This window comes from Bombus vancouverensis, chromosome 9 (assembly GCF_051014615.1).
Source record: "Bombus vancouverensis nearcticus chromosome 9, iyBomVanc1_principal, whole genome shotgun sequence".
In the NCBI taxonomy this organism is placed as follows: domain Eukaryota; kingdom Metazoa; phylum Arthropoda; class Insecta; order Hymenoptera; family Apidae; genus Bombus; species Bombus vancouverensis.
In genome coordinates, this window is record NC_134919.1 from 3,723,858 (window position 1) to 3,746,729 (window position 22,872).

The 22,872-nt window shown below is 34.2% G+C and overlaps 1 protein-coding gene across 7 annotated transcripts in view; it reads right to left on the bottom strand.

Annotated features, from left to right (window-relative positions):
- sif (guanine nucleotide exchange factor still life) overlaps positions 1–22,872 on the bottom strand; it is a 32,812-nt gene continuing 9,940 nt past the window's right edge. For 4 of the 7 annotated variants that reach the window (XM_033343473.2, XM_033343475.2, XM_033343474.2 and 1 more), the window contains exons 9-30: positions 22,664–22,720; positions 22,237–22,408; positions 21,645–21,872; positions 21,316–21,445; positions 15,733–15,878; positions 15,384–15,651; positions 15,121–15,264; positions 14,824–15,006; positions 14,272–14,526; positions 13,924–14,094; positions 13,395–13,581; positions 11,945–12,211; positions 11,074–11,354; positions 10,468–10,662; positions 10,129–10,237; positions 9,842–10,021; positions 9,632–9,750; positions 9,354–9,530; positions 9,047–9,234; positions 7,948–8,354; positions 7,639–7,860; positions 1–7,484 (exon numbers count right to left, since the gene is read on the bottom strand). In XM_033343473.2, the coding sequence (XP_033199364.1) occupies positions 7,306–7,484; positions 7,639–7,860; positions 7,948–8,354; positions 9,047–9,234; positions 9,354–9,530; positions 9,632–9,750; positions 9,842–10,021; positions 10,129–10,237; positions 10,468–10,662; positions 11,074–11,354; positions 11,945–12,211; positions 13,395–13,581; positions 13,924–14,094; positions 14,272–14,526; positions 14,824–15,006; positions 15,121–15,264; positions 15,384–15,651; positions 15,733–15,878; positions 21,316–21,445; positions 21,645–21,872; positions 22,237–22,408; positions 22,664–22,720 (4,265 nt within the window). In that variant the 3' untranslated portion in view covers positions 1–7,305. Of the gene's footprint in view, positions 7,485–7,638; positions 7,861–7,947; positions 8,355–9,046; positions 9,235–9,353; positions 9,531–9,631; positions 9,751–9,841; positions 10,022–10,128; positions 10,238–10,467; positions 10,663–11,073; positions 11,355–11,944; positions 12,212–13,394; positions 13,582–13,923; positions 14,095–14,271; positions 14,527–14,823; positions 15,007–15,120; positions 15,265–15,383; positions 15,652–15,732; positions 15,879–16,627; positions 19,555–21,315; positions 21,446–21,644; positions 21,873–22,236; positions 22,409–22,663; positions 22,721–22,872 lie in introns of those variants that run through there. The other 3 variants (XM_033343476.2, XM_076621829.1, XM_033343478.2) reach the window with 3 other exon arrangements.

The window sequence follows — 22,872 nt, forward strand, 5'->3', positions numbered from 1 at the left end:
TTTGATACTGAATAATCATATTTTAATAACTTAATGATTGTACAAATGGATCATTCTTGAACATTTCCGTGTAACCGAGGAACAGTAACAATAAATACAGGAATTATCATAATTATATAATGTTCATTACTAATGTATAATTACACAAAACATAAACAACATGTTTGCACTGCCTTTGCGTATTTATACGTAAGGTACAAGGTTTCTCAATTTCTGATTCATCACACAAGTGTGCATATGTATTAATGACAGGGAAATAATATACGTAGAAAGATTCGTTATATCGTCATTGTATTCTATACTTGTTTTATTTTAACACGACCGGCCCACCCTGTTCCAATTTGTTTTGTATTCATATTAATATTCATATTCATATTCATATTCGTATTCATATTCATATTCATATTCATATTCATATTCATATTCATATTCATATTTATATTCATATTCATATTCATATTCATATTCATATTCATATTCATATTCATATTCATATTCATATTCATATTCATATTCATATTCATATTCATATTCATATTCATATTAATGTTCATGTTCATATTGATGTTCATGTTCATGTTCATATTCGTATTCATATTCATATTCACATTTATATTCGTATTCCTATTCATATTTGTATCTCTTATATTTCCGTTTATATAATTATACAATAATAATACTATCGATCTCTCTCATTTCAAATATTCGGATTCACATCCATTCAAAGGCTGATGTCCGTTTATTTTTTGTTTCCCACTTCCTTCTTCTCTCATTTTTCCAACTTTCTTCTCTCATTCCTCCATATACATACACACATACATACAATCAAACGTACACACATCACGGAACCACGTTTACCGTCTTCACTCTTATTCATTCACTCACTCATTTACTTACTTTTCCCCTTTTTCTCGCATCCTGTCTCTTCTCCCTCATTTTTGTTTTCTCCTTTCACTCTGTATACTCAGTGCCCGTAACAATATCGAAATTGTCGTCGTCACAATTTAAGTACATTATGTTCAACGGTATCGATAAAGTTTATTTCAATAAAATTTCTGGATAATGTCAATAATATAGTATAATAGATGATAAGTACTTGACGATTCACTTCGATTGGGGCGAAAAATATGAAACTTGTTACTAGGCCAACTATGTACCAAGATACGTCTCCGAGCTACAGTGTTGCGACCATTTGCCATTTTTCTCATTGCCTGCGTTGCGTGTTTATTCAATCTTCAGGAACTTTACGATACTCCTAACATTTTTAGGATCCGTTATCGCGCACCAACGGCCTAATTTCTCACAAGCTAAACACACAAAATACTTTGATCTTAATTATTTTTTCGCTTTATCGCTCTTCAAATTTCCGATTTCTTCTCATTCTTATTATTAACAATATTATCGATACTTTTCTTTATTAATACTGTTAACGTGATTATAATAATTATAATTCTCATTTTTCGTTGTACCAGTTTTCCTTCTTTTGAAACAGAAAAAATAATTAATCTAAGATTTCCATTGATTGTCATATAAATATGAATGTATGTATGTAGGCGTAATACGATCTACTGAATGGAATATTAAACACTTATTAAAAACCTTATCACTAGGTTTTTATGTTTGATGGATAAAGTATTTCATATATAACAAACCGATTTAATACTCTGAAAAATTACGAGAAAGTAATATTTATTATTGGACCAATTACTCCTATCACGATTCTAACTCATTCTGTATCGATGTTAATTCCAAATGAATTACAATTTAAAGAAGGAATCTCATTGTGTAGGATAAACAGGATGTCATGCAGATCGAGAAAAAAGGAAATACCAACTTTTGTTCGGAAACGTATCTCGGTAAAATTTATATAATAAAATTTGTGTGTTGTTACATATTTTAATATGTTGTGTGTATGTAGTAGTAGTAGCAGCAGTAGCAGCAGTAGTAGCAGCAATTGAAGTAGTAGCGGTAGTAGTAGTAGCAGTAGTAATAGCAGAAGCAGCAGTAGTAGTAATAGTAATAGTAGTAATAGGATTAGTAATAGTAGTAGTAGTAAGAGGAAGGGGAGAGGTGGGTGTGGTAATAGAAGTAGTAGTAGGAGTAGCAACAGTAGTAGCAGCAGTAATAGTAGTAGTAATAGTAGTAATAGTAGTATAGTGTAGCAGTGTGATAGTGTAATAATGTAACAGTAGTAGTAGTGGTAGTAGTAGTAGTAGTGGTAGTAGTAATAGTAGTGGTAGTAGGAGAAGAAGGAGGAGGGGGAGGAGGATATAGTGGTAGTAGTAGTAGTAGTAGTAGTAGTAGTAGTAGTAGTAGTAGTAGTAGTAGTAGTAGTAGTAGTAGTAATAGTAGTAGTAGTAGTATTAGTAGTAGTAGTAGACAATGCAATAACTCGAGCAACGGAAAATCTGTAAATCTTAAATCCGCACGCATTATATCTATAATAATCGTTAAGTAGATATTTTGTTATTTCTTCTCCATCGTGAAATATTAATCAATAACTTATTATGTACGTACGTATTGTGTGTATATGCGCACGTGTGCGATTATGCGATTACTATGTAAGTGTGTGCATATGTTGCAAAGTGTGCACGTATGTATGGATGTTGAATGAGAAAAAAAAGAGCACGTGGTTTTATAGCATAATGATAATTATAGAAAGTGTAAAGAATTTTATCGTACAGCTACGATCAAGCTTTCAAATTCTATAAATCGGTGTAAAATGTACATCTATCGCTTTTCTGTGATTTCAGTTTGTAGTCTTATTTTATTTTTGGTTGGTTGACAATTTTTCATTTTTTCAAATTATTTCTCATTTTCTTTCTTTCTCTTCATTTTCTTTCCTTTCTTGCTACTCTTCTTCTACTCCTTTTTATTTGTTTCCTATAATTTGTCGTATTTGGTCTTATTTGGTTTATTCTTTCATTATATACAATATTCAACAGTATACAATGCTCATTCGATACGTTTTTTTATTGCCCACGTGTGTCATTTTTCTACATGTTCCAAGTGAACATACGCAAACTTCAAGCGGAAGCGGAGCGTAAAAGACGATTTTCAACCATGATCTTTCAAAGATACTTGACATGGATTTTCAAGTTTCGGTAATAATATGCAGATGTATTCGTATATTCATACCCTCCCCCCCCCCAGAATATTACATTTCTTCCATTAACTTTTATACATGTAAAATCCCTCGAAATAGAGTGAAAGCTAACATGAAATACCTTTCAAAATATTTTTTGACTGAAACTCATAGCCGAACTTTAATGTCTCTATTTGTGTACTGAGTTAAATACTAGCATTTTAATTTCGAGCCGCTGATATAGAAAGATGTTTAAATAAATTTATAACTTAAACTTCAACAAGTTCTTTGATACAAGTTGTTTTTGTAAAAATATTCACGAAACGCGATAAAACAAGCAGGATGCATTACCGACACACGCACACACACACTGACATACTTTTTAGTAAACATGATCAACAGCGTGGTGACCTATCATTTGTAATGTAATTCTACGAATTTACAGAATCTGATAAATGTATTAATAGTATGTGTGATTTTTGCTTTTCGTAAAGATAATTATCGAATAAATTTGTTAATACAAATGCGTGCGAGGAGGATTTAAAACAAAGTCCAAGCTTTTTCATTGTACATAATTGCTGCACGATAAACATATCCGTGTATGCAACAAGATAGTGAAACTAATGATGGAATAGTTGCCGATCAAATAGAACGACCAGTTGATTGATCGAATTTAAATTTCTTATGTGCTCTTTTCTCATTCTTTTTTAAATGAATGTCGCGCGAAGTATATCTCGCTACATTTTTGTTTCGTTTCTTCAGTATATCCAGTTTGTTAGATCAAGTATACTGGATGATCGGAAATTGGAAATTTCTTACACAAGGGATTCATATTTAAATCGGTAGTGTCGAACATGAAAAAGATTAATTGGAGGACACGACTAACGAATATGCTGGCATTTTGACGAAGAAAAGAAATACAAGAATAATTTGTTCGACATATGGGCTGTTGTTGGTTGATATGTGCTTCAAATTCACATTTCGTAACGCATCGAACTATTTACTGTTATTCATGAAATTAGTGCGAAATGAAACAAAATGAAGTGGAAACGAAACACGAATTGAAACGAAGTGAAATGAAATGAAATAAAATAAACCTTACGTTAAATTTTTCGTTTCATTATTTGTTTCGACAAGAAATTAGCATAATAAATCTAATAGTTATCTTGTCCGACACAAACGATTTATACCATTGATGGTATCCCTATGAAATGTTTAAAAGAAAATATATCGTATTTTGATTATGCATCCATATATGCGTGTCATTCATATAGATAATATGTGTACACGTACATGTATATATAGGATGATTCCAAGTAGTGTTCAAAAATTTAGGGATATATTTTAATTGCCCAATGTATTACTTTACCTCTATCGTTATCGATTTATACTATTTCACGGCAACTCCTTTTTTCTTTTCAAAATAAAAAAAAAAAAACATAGAAGAAAAGTATAGGATCTATCAGTGAGTGCATAAACGTAAGTAAGTTCTTACTTATGTATATACGATTCACTTCGTTTGATATAGATATCCTTAGATTTATGAACAACCATTTACTCCCATCCTGTATACATATATTTTATTTATATACACACACCCACGAGCGCACATACGTTCACGCACGCACATACGTATATATATATGTATATATATGTATATACAGTGACGTGCAAAAATGGTGTGCGGCCACCCTGTAAAACAAAACAAAAATTTTTTTAATTGGACCAAATTGGACTTGTACCTTTTTGAAAAGTTAGAAGGCTTAGTTTACTAAATGACGTGTAAACAAAATTTTGACAAAATTGCAATTGATCGGAAATGAGAAAAAAATAGTAAAAATTGTTCTTTTATAACCCTTTTTTTATCTAAGTCTGTAATGGAAATTTGAAAAGTATGTTTTGCACATTTATGTCAGTTATAAAAAATTTGATCGAAATTGGTTAACGTTCCTATAAGCTAGGAACGATTAAAAATGGTGAAAATCGCAGTTTTCCACGAATTTCGGCCTATAACCGTAATGAATCTAAAGATTCTTACGTTTTTCGATGCCTGTCACTTATTTCTGCATCAACTGAATTCGATGAAATTTTTAACATATATAGTATAAGTGACATAAATTTATAAGAAATAGTGTTTAGAGTTTCATTGCTTAGTGAAATAAAAAAATTGTAAAAAGTGATCTTTACTATTTTCTTCGTGATTCCATTGTAAATTTTTCAAAATATTTTTTACACATCATGTAATAAGCTAATTCTACTAACTTCTCAAGAAAAGTCAAATCGTTTGAACTAATTTTAAAGAAGTTATTCTGTTCTAAATGATGACTGAATATTTTTGCACGCCACTGTATACGCGTATATGTACAGGGTGATTTTTTCGCTAGCCGACTCAAAAGCAGCGTCGCTAATCACTCTATGGATCATTTACTCTCATTTTCATTTTACATATATACAACACATAGCCATCTCTGCACTAACACAGTGCCGATATTGACTTTTAGTGATGAATGTGACAGATCACATATACCGACACGGCGTTATCACTGCGGTGAAGCAACGTTTCCTTCGAGTTAACTAGCAAGAGAATTACTCTGAATATATATATATACACATACATATATATATATATGTAGATATAGATATACTTTCTGTTTTCTAATTTACAAGTATTTATCCCTCGATATCATGTTAACTTATATTAGTATTCAATAACAGGGCGTTACGCGTCAAATATCGTTACTTTTTGTGATATTTATATATCGATGTTTCGACGGTATTCCACGCAGACACTTGTTTCACTGATTGCGAACTGTATTATATTAGTGGTACATTTAAGTTTAAACGCATATATATTACCGTAATAATTTTCTTTAATGGTATCAATCCGATACCATTCCGCGTATCGTTACGCTCTTTGTCATTCACTAAGCTAATAACCTGCAAACCTGCAAACCTACAAATCCAGAAATCAACAAATTCACAAATTCATCCTTATAGTTTTAGCGTCGAATATCCTAATTTAGTTTAAATAGCATTAAAAATAAAGTTTAAGTAACATTAAAAATAAAATTCCCTATAACGAAAGAATGACAATATTGATCGCGTCAATATTACATTATATACAGAGTTTATTACGTTGTATCGCATTGCCGTCCACGCAGAAAAAAACATGAAAATAGTTACATTTACATTGGTTAAAATAGTTACGTTTAACCTAAAAGTGGTTAAAAATTAATCCTTAATTTTCACCCAAATATTTTAAAGAAGAATTACTTCATTGTACGATGCAGTAGTAGTACAAGCATGCAGTAGTAGTAGCAGCACCAGCAACAGCACCAGCAACAGCAACAGAAGAGCCAGCAGCAACAATAATTGCAGAAGTAGTGTGGTAGCAACGGCAGCAGTAGCAGCAGTAGTAATAAGAGTAAGTGGTAGTAGTTGTAATAGTAGTAACAATGATACTAGCAGTAGCAGTAATAGTAGTAATAATAGATAAAGAGAGAGAGAGAGTGTCTTGCGGTATTCGTTAAAATCGTTTACTGCCTTTTAATATTGTTGGTTGAATAACGTATATCTATGCAGTCTACATATATGCGTGCGTGCGTGTATGCGTGTGTGCGCGCACAAGTATATATGTATGTACTTACTTATTTACGTATGTACATGTCAGTGTATGCGTGATATTTGTATTTTTTAATACAATTAATGTTTGATTTTGATTACAATATGATGGTAGCAGCGAATAGCAATATCGCGTCTTTATTCGATAATAGGTGAAAGATTGAAAGATAGTTGACAAAAGAACGGAGAAAAGAGTCCAAGTACGATTTCCGCTGGAATTGTTACCAGTTGCGCATAAGACACGTACCGAAACATTCGCCGTTTGTTTCGTGGGAAAGCTTGTTTCCCATTAAAAGCAAAGTTCTCTCCCTTCTTTAAGATTCTCTCCTGTCAAACAATTGAATATCGTTCGTTGTACAGAGGAGTAGCACCAACGACGTTTTATAACGCGTAGCGCGTTTGGAAGACGAAACGAGAAGAAGGAGATGTGCAGGAGGGAAACGCGTAGTGTGAAAGTTTAATTAAGTATTCCGCGTGGGCGGCAAGCGAGCGCTAGTTTTTACAGTTTACACGGTAATTGAGTAGTTATTTGGTTTATTCTGTTGCACGGTTTTTAAACTTAACTCGATGGTTCGTCAATCAGTTAACATCTATTTAATTTAAACGTGGTTATTACAGTTAGATTGTTGAGCACAATTATTGATTTCTATCAGAGACTTTCGGGAGGCGCTATGAGATGAGCTTATATCCCCAAACTCGCTGGCCGACTTACCCTTACGTGGCAACGTCGTAGACTCTCCTAGCGAGGGTAATTCCCGTGGTTTCCAAATCGGCGAACCTTCAACAGGTAATATTCAATACAGATATATAATAATATATACATAAAATAGTATACACATGTATACAAGTACAATATAATAGACCATATAACGTAATGAGAGACCTCTCGTTTAAGATAAGAATGCTTATTCGATTGAATATGAACTTCTTACCAAGTTCCTTGACTGCGATCGGCTGATAATTTTCCGGCTGATGAGAAGATTGGATCAGTCTCGCCTGACTACCCGTACTTCCTGCTGAAATTGTTGAAGTGGTGCTCAAAGTCAAATGATTCGGTGTGCGGCCCAAATTCGCCTTCTTCTCACCTAAAAAAGCTTGCGAATCTTCTTCTCCTTCGGATTTTGTTCCTGAATCCATCTCGACTTTCACCTCTCCTGTGCGTTAAAAATAACGTTCCTCAGAATCCTCCATTCACGTAAGAAAAAATTAATTATATTCGTGTCATAACAAACAAATCTCACCGGATGTATCGCTGATAGTCTTGCTTCGGGAGCGAAATGTTGTTTGCTGTTGATTGATTGCGCCTGCTGGCTCCTCGGTATCTTTATCTTCGGAGCTTTCATGCTCTACCGTTTGCTTTGATTGGCTATATTTTCGTTTTACGTTATGGGAAGTTGGCAATATTTGCGGTTTAACCGTTTTTTTCGATAGCGTACCGGTAGTTACGGCGCTACTGTTACTGCCATTTTGTCCCTGGCTTGCCGACTGTTTCTCAAACTTTTCAACATGTCCAGTTGACATTCGTGGTGAAATAGTAATCGGTGGTTGGCTCAAGTTCTGTTTCGTCGATGGTATACTCATATTTCGAACCGATTCTCGAATAATTTGACGTATCGTCCTCAAAAATGCATTTCTGAATTCTGTTGTGCTAAGGAAATACATAAAGGTAATATATGTATAAATGTTACACATATTATGTACAATTTCGATTCTAATCGCTCTAGAAATCGTTAGCTGGTAGGGTATACAAAAATCGGCTTTACCCAACCAATGTCAGCATTACATACCGTCGCCTAAAAAATACTCGAATTCCGAACATGGACCAATATGATACGAGTAAAATTGACAATGCCCACCATTTGATGGGCAGTTTGATGGGATTATTATCTTTTTGCGAACTTTGCTAGGTTTGAAATAAAATATGTGGATATTAATAAATCCATGTGGGCAGCGTCGCGCTAAGTTGTTTTTGTGTTAATCTTATTAACACAATTAATAGTTCGTCGTTCGCTATTCAATTGTTTCTTCGGACTTCACCAGTCAGCAGTGTATAATACTGACATTCCTCGGGCAAGGCCGATTACGCACACCCTGCTAACTGCGCCCGTAACGTAATATGAAAATGTTTGTTAAGTAGTATAGCATATGATACATCACGCGTATATACAATAAAAAGTATATACCATACTTTTATATATACATACATATATAAAATGTACCTGACAATGATGTGTAGCGACAAATTAATGCAGGTAAATTTGTCGGATGATGCGGTGGTTCAGGGCAAAGCGTGTATGTTTTAAAACTTTTAATTCAAGAAGAAATACCGTTAGACGATACCTGTTAGAAAGCACGTATACTTTCTCCGATCTTCTCTGTAATTGACTTCTTAAGTGGATCAATTCCCACAGGAAATGAGATTCCATATCTTTGGCGGAACTAGCTCTAACTTGTACTTCCGTTACAGGAATTAATACTTGATAACGAATTATTTCTACCTCACTGGAATTCGCTTTAGTGGATACCCCCTGATCAAAATATCATTAAATTTATGATATGTGTCCAGATATATATATTGTATATAAGTATACATATAAATAAATTTTTATGTTATTTTTAAGATGAAAGAAGAAAATAAAGAAATTACCATAAGCTTCTTCTTTTGTCTCAACCTTTCTTTACACAAGAATACGACAGCAGACTTAAACACAAAACACATTGCGTGCAGTTCCAGTCCTTTCTTGATTTTACCAAGAAAGTCGGAAATATTAAGCCATTCGACCCCTCCATAATATAAAAGATCTCCTGGACTTAAGTCGATCGGCTGGCGAGATAGCATCATTGCAAGATACGCATAAAATGCAAAATATAGAATATAAAATCTGGAAGTGGAATGCCTTTGAAAGTTTATTATATTTTATTTACCTGTTTGCAAGACTTTTGATGTTGCCTGAACAAGTGATCAAAGATAGCTCCGTATTCTTCGTGAATCCTTTGCATTTCATTGATGTGTTCTGCTACTTTCTCCATTCCTTTTAAGGCTTCTGTACTCGTGATAAACAATTAATATTAATTTAACAAGTTTTTGTATATATTTATATAGAGACAAATATTTATAATAATTGTCTCGTTTACCGATCAAGTGCTGGTGCTCTTCACTTCGTTCGTCAGTTAGGTTTCGAAGCTGTTGTAACAACAACGGATATTTCAGTATTCGTTGAATAGGTTTTATCAAGTATGATTCTAAAGTCGACGAGTGTTGCTGCCTTGGATTGCGCGCTTGCAGGAACTCTTGTAAAGCTTGGTTTCCTTCATCTAATAAAAGAAAATAAAGAAAAGTTCATTTAAAGCATTTTTTTCTTCATTTTCTTAATAGAGTATAGATAGATCTTAATAAAGAAGAAAATCGGAATTTTACTCACTTGGATGTAAAACCTTTTGTGCTTTTGAGTGGCTAGCACAAAACGAACTGTACAACTTGAAATGATTTACGTAATATAAGAAGGCACTTCCAATAGAAAACAGGACACCCTTTGAAAAAAATATAGATAATTCGCACATTGTACAATACAAATACATATAAATCTTTTACTTCGTACTTCTTTTACGTTATTGTTCATACGTATGTATATGTGTATACTTGTACGTATGTATGGTAAAGAGGAATACACGTATACCCATACATACAAATATTTGATAAAATAAATACAATAGATAGCAAAGGTATAACCTTCTTATTGCAGATCATCAATATTGCATACCTTAAATTGACTAGGATGGTCGAAATTATTGAAATCAGCTTCCATCTCGATCGCATGATCAAGATTTTGTAAAAATTGTCGTTGAAATGTAACAATCTCTTGTATGTTCCCAAACAATGCGTTTATCTCTGCATTCGATAAGAATGTTTCGCGTTTAAGGGGTTCTAAGTAGTTCTCCAGCAAATTATTTAAGTTCTGAAAAAGTATTTCATTTGTTCATGTAATGTAATACCTATTTTAGTTATAAATATTTTACGCGACAATATATGTATATTATATATACGTATGTATCATATGTTTACACAATGTAGAGTGCAAATCTCCTAAGATTGAGATTGAGATTTGATTTTAACCCTACTGCATTTTTCTGGTCATTTTCGAGTCGATTGTATTTTTCTAATGTTACAAAATACCTCAAGTTTCGAAAAATATGACTAAATTTTTATTAGCATGCATGATTCTTTGCTTGAATTTTATGCGAAACATTTTCATAGATCTTGTTATTTGTCAACGTGAGAACGAGATTGAAATATAAAAGTTTGAGGATCGCAGCAAAGTAAAGCGTCACATAAATACAATTTCACAATAAGTTGTGATCAAACGCACCTTCACATAAGTACGTTCAGTTTCAATTAATTCTAGAATAACTTTCTTCAATTTCTCAGCATCGCTTAATTGCCGACTCGGCGTCATAGCTTGAGAATGAGAACTAACAACACTTCCAGTGGGACTAGATTTTCTTGTTTCACCAGGTGATCGACAGATACCAGTTACTTGTTCGGCGGTTTTCAATAAGTTTTCTATTTCGAATGAATTTGTGCGAGATGTTTGTTTGCCATTTTCCATGTGAGCTGCTGACGTACACTCCTGTGCGATACTTTCTTTGCCTACATTCACCGACATACACATATGAGTATGCACAGATTATATATTTGTAATAATAATTTATTTGTTAATTTTATTTTATTAAATTATTAGATAAATACTGTATATTTTGTAACAATAATTCGACGCTTTATAGTATGGATAAAATTAACTAAAAATCTTTTTATTAAGAAAGGAAAGAATCACTATTATGCTACTGCTACTGCTACTACTACTACTACTACTACTAGTATTGTTACTGCTACTGCTCTGCTACTGCTACCGCTACTACTACTGCTACTGCTACCGCTACTACTACTGCTACCGCTACCGCTACCGCCACCGCTACCACTTTCGCTACTACTACTGCTACTTCTACTGCTACTCTACTGCTACTGCTACTGCTACTGCTACGTTACCGTTATTGTACGAAAATGCATACAGTAGGAATAAAAATTAAAATAAAATAATCTTGTATATCCTAAATATTTTTTCTCAGAAAAGTTATTACAAGCAGAGAGAGGGGTAATAGAAGAAAGGGACTGAAGAAAATATGGAATAATGTTGAACAAAAAGTGGAAAATAAACTGTTCAAGTAGACGAAAATCCTTACTCCATCCGGGGGCTGGAACGATTAAACCGGAAATCATTTCTTCGCTTATAACCGGTGGATCAGAAGGTGGTGGCGGGCAAACCAAACTCTCGATTATGTCATCGGTGACTCTCATTATGCCTGTAAGATCTGGTGGTTCAGTTCGCGAAGATCTCATCATCATACATAGACCAACTTCTTCTTGCAACACACTTTCCAAGTACATCATGTCTAAATCGCTTACTATTGCACCGTTAATTACCATGATCTCGTCTCCTTTAATGATTCCTGAAAAATGTCAAAATAAAAAAGTATCACGATAGAAGTTTAATTTGAAGTCCGAAGGAACATGTGTAATTTTTAAAAAATGATTAAAAGAAATAAGAATACATATTATCATTGTTAATTTTGAAAAATACACAAAAATTAAAATGCGCTGCATAATTTATAATGTTTAAAACATGATTTTATATTATTTATGTTATATATACGTAAACTATCTAGGGTTCAAGTGTAATAAGGACTTTCTCTGTCACGGACAGCACGACTTTCTTTGTTTCACAGACACAGTGACTTTCTTTGTTTTAGGGGCAGCCATTTTGAGAGACATTCATTTCCTAAACGGACGCATAGAGAGCAACATCAGAGATAGACAAGATCACAGAAGAAAGAATAATTATTTAAAACATTGAAGATTGACGGAGAAAGATCGATAGCTCAGGACGTTGAAAATCGATTCTCGATTTTCAGGTATTGCACAGAACTTGTTATTTATTGTTTACTGTTATCGATTGGTACTAATTGTTGTTTACTCCTGTACTTCATTTAAGTATTTTCACAATAAACTCGATTTTCAGACTTCAAAATCGATCACCTGAATTACCCCGAGGTTTACGACATTACATATATATATATTATTTAATAATATATATATATTATTTTATATCATTTATATATCATATAAATATGTACATTATGCATGCCTTGCTTCGTTAAAGAATATAAATCTGTATTTGCTCAGTTAATGGGGAGTACAATACAAAAAATCAATGTTTTTCAATGTCACTCTCTACAAGATATTCTGCAGATGCAGACAAAAAAAAATCTGATTAAGGTCACCCGACTTTGTGTTTCCACATGTATCTCACCTTCATTCTTAAATTAGATCAAAGAGGGATGGAAAGAGAATCTTGAGCTTGCCTGACTGATCTCCTATTTATATTACATCAAGCAGTTTTATGGAAAACGATGCGAACGTGCAATTTTATCGAATTTTCCTCTGAAGAATGATATATTAAGTTCGAGTTTACGAGTATACGTGTTTATTATGTTAAACGAATAAAAATAAATAGTTGATTGATTTAATTTCCATATCGTTAATGTTTATACTAGTAGAAATCTTGATTTATAACAATTATAACATAACTCACAATGATAATCAGTTTGAAAAATGCGTGCATCGTTTACTTACCATTTTGCATTGCGACGCTCTTATCTTCAACCCTGCTAACGTAACAACACAATTCATCCTGCCGATCAGAATTCTCAATTAATTCTGCCTCCACCGAAAAGCCCCACATTTGTTCAAGAGTATTCCTCTGTAGCTCTACTTGATATAAGATTTTTGCGCAAACTTCAACGATCTCATGAGTGTGCAACTGAAATATATGTATATTTACTTAGATATGCTATAAATATGTAATTACTTCATTTATTCTTCGTTTACAATAGCCTCGCAATTAGTAATTAATAATTAGTCATTATTATAAATCAGATAGTACTTTATTTCTAGTAACAATAAAACAAAGGGATAGCCTTTCATATAAATAAAAATGTTCGAAATCAAACTTCTCGATAGAGAATTTTGCAGTAAGAATATATATATTATATGTATAATAAATTACTAGAAAATGATTACGTCAGTTCAATTAGACCAAGGAAATATCGACAAATAAGTGAACGGTTTAATTCGTAACATATAACACGACATTAATACTTACATAAGTTTCTATCATGTCCGTTCTATGTGGTACAAAATAATTATGATCTTCCATGTCGCGTCGTTTTTTTACACGAACGAAATGTTCCATCGGATTAAGGTTTTTCCTGTTGCAAGCACTCGCAAGGAATTCCTCTACTGTCATAGCGTCACGCACAAAGACGGATACCAGCTGAAAATAGAAACGTAGATAAATGTGAAAGAAATTATCTTAATTTTGATGATGTCAATTGTACAAAGTTACCGTTACAATTTTATATTCTTTCTAACTATTTCAATTACGAACATTCATAGATAGATTGGTATACTTTTAAATATAATATCACAAACAATAATTAGGGTCGCTTACCTGATTTTCCGGTACATACACCTTCACGGTTTTCTCATCATCTCTAGACGATATTTGAAGGGATCTCCTACTCGATCCACTATTGGATCTCGATAGTAACGGTGGTCTTCTCTTGGTAGCTCCTCGTCCTGCTAGTAGATTATTCAGCAACGAAGGACTTCGTGCGCAAATAAAAGCATGAAACGACGATACGGTAAAGACTCCTAATTTGTTTAATGTTTGCTTCGTAGCACGAGATACGTGCGTCAATAAACTCTGCGGAGAAAATAAAAGATTTGAATCGAGGTGATTCTCGTATCGGAATTATCGGCTGCCCCTACTAATCTAGCGGAAACTGGCTCGTTGAAGTTTTACAAGATTCTATTTGCGGTTCACGGTGGTCGATACAAGTTTCCGATTCTCTATACGGTCTATAATGAGTATAAATTATGCACGTTAACGTAACACACAAGGATGTTTTACAGACTATTTGCGTATCATAGTCGAAAATTTCATTTAGTCATTACATTTATTAAAATTTTATTATGCTTAAATCAATATACAGATACAAACCTTTGGGTTTGGTAATTCGCCACTCTGTAAACTCGCCATATAGCATCTTAGTCGGAATTGCTCACAATGAAGTCGCTCCAAATTTTCTTCCCATTGAACAATTTGATTATTAATCTGCTGTTTTGTTTCTACATCGGATACAACAGACTGCTGAAGATCCGCCATGTGTTTTAGTTTATGATCCTAAAGAAAAGACGATAGAGACGTTTAAACGATTTTCCCCAACTCTTCCGCTTGATAGTCAGAAGGAACATAAATTAAAGCAAAGTAATACATAGCTATATCCGGTCCGCTTACCGATTCTATCGCTTTCTCTAAGCGAAATATTTCTTCTTGCAATAAATGAAGGGTTCCGGTTTTACCACGATGACGTGCAAACGCAGCGGCACATGCTGAATGTATGCTGTTCACCCAGTTTTCGAGTTCCACTTGACATGGTGCCTAGTATATAAAAGTAAGAAAGGACTTACGATTGATAATCGAGCAATATATATCGATAGAAACTGTATTATCCAATGTATGACACGATAATTCGTAATGGTTTCGCAATACGCGCTTACCTGGAATAAATAAGCATCGCCGAATGCGGTGCTCAAGCAAAATATGTAATCCCGTTTTGGATGTTCCGGAATTGGTTGCATTATTGCACCATCGACTATAATCAAGTGTTTTGGTGCTGCCTCCATGGCTCTACTTTCTTGCGAATCACAAGGATAGAAGAGAAGGGTAGTTCCCTTTAAGCAAACCCAATAACCTTTCCAACCCCTCTTCCTCGCCAACTCGATTTGATGCTTCTTTCGTAACAGCCATTTTTTCACGCTTAAAAATCTGCAATTTGATATTTGTGTTAAATTTACGTTCGAAACTTAATGTATGTTTCTCTATTACAAAGCTCTTCTTTCCGCTTACCCAGCTTTTCGAACTGCTCCCGTGCAATTGAACGAAGCTGCAGCGGTACCAGTCTGTTTTCCTCGATATGGAGAATTTATGACACTTTCACCATCGTCGTCATCGCTAACGGCAGTAGTTAGCGACATTTTATCATCGTCTGACATCTACAACATTTACCAATATTACTATCTGATTTGTCCACTTTCTCCACTTCAATGAAAAGGAATGACAAGAAAGTATGTATATACATCGTTTTCAATCTCAAATGTACAATATTAAGTGGACGTTTTCTGAACTATATATATTTATAAACATAATTTTTATTACGATCGTAAGTGCAATCCAAGTAGGGTTGGCGTATAATCAAACGTAAACAATTTCTCAAACTGGAACAGAATAATCAGGATCTATGTGTGTGTGTATGTGTGTAGAAAAGACGATGAAAAGAGCAAGTGATAAAGAAAAAGAAGAAACAGCAAAAGGATGTGTAGAACATGTGACGAGCATAAGAACTGATGCTTCTCATGTAAGAATAAAAATGATATTATACACCAATTACGAATATTAACATATCAGAAATGTTGATACTTGTGCTATATACTTACTTTATATGTTCTACCGTTTTACGTATTAGCATATTTATTTAAATATAAAAAATGATCGTATACAACGATACATTGTGGAAAAAATGAGTAAAGATACGGTAAAAATACAGTAACTGCGGTGTATCAACGTCGGTATACATAGTTATTGATTCTCGTAACGATATATCGGTAAAGGTAACAGCAACGATAATGGTAACGGTAATAACGACGGTATAACAGTAACGATAACGGTAACAGCTACGATAACAATAATAGGTACTAATGAAAACAAGATTATAATAATAACGCGGAAACTCTGGTGTCTCTACCTTTTTAGCATAATTTGTCATACCGCGAAGCTTTTCGCGTAATCCCCAAAAGCCTTCACCAGCCCAAAAACTTACGACTTTTTTTAGAAAGTCGGCGTTGCAAGCATCCGCTGTCATATGCGGATGGTAATGACAGTAGCAACCTTCCTTCAGGAGCTTCATATTTTTCTTGGCGGTGCCGTTTATCTTGAACATGATCTCTTTGCGGGCAATGCTGAGACCGTGGATGTAATGCTGAGCCCAAGTGTTCAAAGCACCGTTAATGATCCTAAGCAACTTGTAGTAGTAACCGTCACCGAGACCAAAGTTGACTTTTTCTCGAACGTTCTTGTAATTAAACCAATACAATTTTCTCGTTTCATTGATACATATTACGCTGATGGTGTGCCTTTTGCAAAGGCAAAAGTACTTTCTGCAATGTTTTTTGTGAAGTGTTTTCAAATCTGTGTAGCTGCTGCTCGGATTCAACAGATTTAAGGTACTATTCATGCACTTGATCGACCATCTCGGTTCTACCATTATCGTATATACTTGATTACGTTGATGCTTTTGCTGAACCGAATCAAAAGATTTCAGATGGACGAATCAACGACAGAAAACGAACCAGCTTTTCCTAAACAGTTAGTAAGCAAGAGTAACTCTGATTCGAATTCGTCAAAATCATCGTGTTCACCTCGACCTGTTCGTTCTTTTTCCCCATCGATGCCTTTATTGTCGTTTGGACGGTGGAAGAATAGACAACGTGTCGTTCAATCGTAGATTTGAAAGATTCCGTTCGATTTGGATTCCTTTGTTAATTTGATTCAAGCTCGAACATGTCTAAAAGCATCCTTCTATAGAACATTTCGTATCGCGTTTCTCTTTTACGATTCTAAACATGAAAGAATATTATTTGATTGGCAAACGTTGCGTTAATCATTGTAAGAACTGATCACCTTGTTATCTTGAAACTCGATGCTTAAGGCATAAATTCTTCCCTTCGGTTGAAAATTTGGACAATCTTTTTAGTAAAAGTGACAGCGTATGGCTCCAACAGTTTCCTGAATAGATGTAAAATGTTAATTACGAATGTGCATACAAAATAAAATAGGCACAGTCGTCGTGCATTGTGCATTTTCTGTGAGCATTAGATTATCGCTCTGACAGAAAGAGCTTTTTAACCATTAGTCCAAAAGCCTGTAAGAGCCACGTAGCCATGTAGAGAAAAGACAATAGAAACGACGAAAATAAAAGAAGCAAATCCCCCTAATCGATTTCAATATTTTACACCTTATAACAATATATTTGATATTTGTCACGAAGGACAGAAGCAATCTTGTCGCTACGTTTTCATTACATAGGAGAAAATATTATAATACCACCGTTGTAAGATGAAAATCTTCCGATTATTTGTACATTTATAATCTCTACTTAAGGCAAACTGCTTTTGCACTATACAGATCACTACTAGGATCCTTTTTATGTGATTTTCTGTTTCGTAAAACTAGAAAGAATCTGTTTTAGAAAATCGACAATTTCGCGGATATACCGTAAACTTGTACTTTATGTGTTTTTTTAATATGCATATGTTTCAACAGGGATGCCCATTTCATCCTTCCATTTGATTTTATTTTTCAAGGTACATGCAGAAAGAAACGTTCCCTCTCTCTTTCTCTCTCCCTGCTCTTTTCTCTCTTGAATAAGACTTTTCTTTCTTCTAATACTTTCATCGATCTTTTTTAAGAAGCGATAATCAAATTCCGGGGTTGATTAATAAACCGAAAGGATTATTCTAAAAATGTTCCTTTTTCTTGGTAAGTGGATAGGTTTCAAAGGTAAATATATAGAATACTTTTGCAATATATGCATAGAAACGAACTCTCTGTATAAAAATATGTTGCATTTCTCAATATCACGTTCTCTTTAGCGTTTTATATATACATACAGATATTCTATTCGAACACCAAATACCGTATCTCAGTTTAAAAATTTCTATTTCTTTTCGAAATTATTCTTCCTTTCTATTTTCATCCGCATACATCTGTTGCCTTTCCGTTATCCTTTTTATGTATTCTTTATACATATCCATATTTCTCTTCTACACTTCTTCTCTTTTCCAACTCAACTCTTCTTTTTCTTTGTACTTCAGAACAACATTTGTTAGAATGAGTTTGTTTGTTAGCTCATTACCTGCTTTTCTAATTTCTCTAATTTCTCTAACTTATAAATCTATGTATCAACTATTTTGGAAAATCGTTGCTAAGCGAAACGGAGCAGGTAAATCAAAGTAATAAATATACCAGGTATCTAATCATTCAATGTATGTATGAATAACTAAAACTAGTCGAAGAACTTGATGTGTAGTTGTTCTTTGTCAACAGCACGTGAGCCCGCACGTGTCGAACGATTGTTTTAAATGTGATTCTTCCAGAAGGAAAATTTCTATACGAGGTACCAACGAAAATATTCTTGTCCGTCGCAGTTCTTCTAGTGGAGTTGTTCGGTGTGTAGCTGTGTAGTTGTGTAGGTGCTACACAGCAAACCGCGGGTTCGGATATTTTTCTGAGAAAATCTTATTTGTTCACTACCGATTTGGATCTTGTGCGAGTAACCGAAACGTTTTCCTGTTCAACAACGTATGATAACAGAACTTTGCGTGTACGGCCAATCTTCAGAAGTGTCACTAGTATCTCCATTCATTGTGAAATGCGCGTGATATTCCGTTGGACAGACTCCAGACGGTATTGGTCCTCCGAATCTTGGAGAACCGACCGCTAATTGTTAGCGAGCAAACGAAATGACCACTTTAGTGACCAGAGAAATCGATCCTGATTTCTCTGAGCTTATTCGCTGAGCTCGATAATGATCGAGCTCACTTCTTGACTTTACGCGAACGAGCAGTGAATTAGTGGGCCGCAGCCACGAACGTGAGTTGCTCCCGACTGGGGCGCTGGAGAACAGAGAAGTGGAGCTGCTACCGCGAGGGGAATCAATACCTCGCTCGCTCGCTCGTTCTGTGGAGGCCAAATGGGGGCCGGGGTAAGCGGGGTAGTCGGGGTAGTCAAGGTAGTCGGGGTAGTCGGGGTAGTCAGAGTAGTCAGGCTACTCGGAGTAGTAGGGATAGCAGTAGAAGTAGGGGAAGGAAAAGTTGGCAAGGGAATGCGAAGAGGCCGGAACCGTCGGGGTTTGGAATGGGAAAATGGGTGACAGCACAGAAAGCGGGTGGGAAAGCGCAGTGGAAAGTAGTCTGTAGGGAAAAATGAGTCGTAGATATCGGTACTAGCTGCTGTTGTTGCTACTGTTGCTACCGTTTCTGATATCGTTGCTATTGCCGCCATTATCGTTGCTGCTACTACTTCTACAACTTTTAATCAAGTAAAGAATACGTTCCGAAAATAGCGGTGCTCTCCTTTGCGCATTTTACGAAGAAGAAGCATCAAATACGATGCAACATAATCAATTGTAATTATCGATATTAAAAAAATTATAGTCTTGTTTTGACATGCTTGCGTTATCAATCTCTAGGTGTAGGTAATACATATATATTTACTTTACATACACACACGCCTGAAATAAAATCCGAGATAATAACGTTTAATTTGGCGGTTGTAATAAGTACGAAGGCAAAATAACGTTGAAGGTATTCGAAAAACTATTTAAATATATAATCAGTCCACTTCCTCCGCTTTTCTCTTTTAAATTTTTCTATTAAACATCAATTTATGTTATATACATCATCTACATATATAAATGAATGTTTTTCTATATGAGTATGCCATTTAGGATGATGATATAATGAAAGGAAGAAATCATATGTAACTCGAATACATGTTCCTAACAAAGCAATACAAAATTAATCCCTATCTGTTACTTTCTTTTCATCTTTCTATTCATCTAAAACTGATGTATCGTATTATATTGTGTTCTATCGTGTTATATCGTAGTACGAAGTAATAAAAGAAGGGAAAGAAGCGACATTGTGTACCATCAATGTTCAAGTACGATGCATAGAAATAGGCTGAAAGGTGACTCGTGCAAAGCATGTGTAGGCAGGGTCAGTAGGTTATCGACGTTTAACGAATAGATACGTATTTTTTTAGTACGTATCATTCTCTCTAACTGGTCACTATAAAAATACATTCATTCACACGTATTATATTTATTTTATGATCAGATTATGAACAACAACCGATACAATATCGTGAAAATGTGATCATTTATTATCTACACGTAGATCAAATTTATATAAATGAAATACGCAAGGAGAAAAATGAATGACTTTCAAAGAATATCGATAATGAGTATTATCCGATTCGAGACAGGGAACTGTTCTTTACTTTACTCCAATTATACGATTTATAGTTTTTAATAAATATATCTATCTTTTTGAAATTACTGTATATATACATATACACACACACGCGCGCGCGCGTACACGCACACACAGGCTTGTAAACACTATATGTCAATCTATTCTATCACAGTGTAACGAAAATTTTCGATAAACGAATCATCCTTTTTGATTGCATAAAATTTAACTCGATATAATTATTGTATTTTATTTGTCTGTTGTCAGTTTGTTATTAATCAAGTATCTGCGTTTATATTTTTACCTTATAAAGTGCAGCTAAGTGAAGCAATAGTGAACTGTTGAAGTGGGATATTGATATAAAAGGGTGATAAGGTCGACAACTACTTAGGGGACTCACCTCTGAGGACGTCAAGTAGCAAATTCTCGAGTCTGTGCTCTCCAGTGAAGCTTGTTGAACAATTCCATATCTGCCATCCCGATCGGACATATAATCCGATCTCACGCTGTCTTGTCTATCAAAAGTTCCTCTGCAAAATTCGAAAAAGCAAACACACACACAAAGTGTTATATCTTAAAGATTTGGCGCAAAGAGGCACGTATGCATTGTCAAAATGAATAGAATAAACGTCTTAGAATTCATATCTATTGCGTAGATTTTAATTTATGATCAGAAACATAGCTTTACAATTATATGGTTAGTTAAATGTTTTGTTGCAAATTATTCACCTTTGTTCTAAAGAATCAGTTCGATTTGATTTATATCCGCTATCGTTAAGGCTGCCCTCGTGTCTTAGCGATGGTAAGGAATCCCAAGGAGAATCTCGTTTATGTCCCACGTAACTTGGATTCATAGAACTAGAAGCACCAGAGCCAAGTGTCGAACTACCAGACTGCCATCCATCAGAATGGCGAAACCATTGTGCACGTGCAGACTCTCCAACGCAGCTGGTACATCTTAAAATTTCAGCATTTTTATGTATCTACGAGTATACTATCCTGGTTACGTTGTTCATTATTTCGAAAATAATCAAAAGCTGTTAACGCGAAAACGTACATTATATATGTAGAATATACTATTAAACAATATTAATATTTAATATATATTTAAACTAGTATTCTTAAATGATTATCGTCTTTTATGTTTTCTTCGGAAAAGAATTAATAAGATGACATCTATTTGCTGACAAAAGCAAATTTAAAGTAACGAAATAAAATTCTATTTTCTTAAAAGATGAAATTCTTCCAAATTTTTTACTTTTTACTGATTCTCTACTTTCTTATTAGTTTGATCATTTAAAAGACAAAAGCAACAATTTACCTAGAATTATAATCACTAAGATATCCACGATCTCGGTCAATTTCTCTGTCTCTTTTCTCCCTAATCATTTCATTACGATCGCTGTAGTAACCGTCCCTATCTTTACTATTTTGTCTTTCATTGCAATAACGGTACGATAGTGGTAACGTTGACGATTTATTGGAACCGGGACCTGTGAAAATACCGAAGAATGCGTTAGACATAGAGAAAATACATTGCTTGAAAATGAAACGATAAATTTCATCTTTGAACGAAATTTATTGATTGCCGAAAGATTTCCTCAACTTTTCATTCATTATCTTTTAATTACTAAATACGGATAAGTAATACGACAGAATCAACAAGTCGAGTAATGTGTAGTAGAGTTTGGAGTATATGTGTACGAAGACTTTTAAGAGGAATAAACAAGATACTTAATAAAACTTACGTCTTCGTGAAACGTGAGGTGTACGTTGAATGTTCAACGGTATATTTTTCGCAAATTCTGCAACATTGACGCTCGGTTTAGTATAGAAAAAGGAATAGAGGAAACAAAGAAGGCATACAAAGTGAAGGTAATGAAAGGAAAGGAGAGGAAACAAATAAAAAGTGGAAAAGGAAGGAAAGAATGCATGTACATAATACAGATGAAATTTG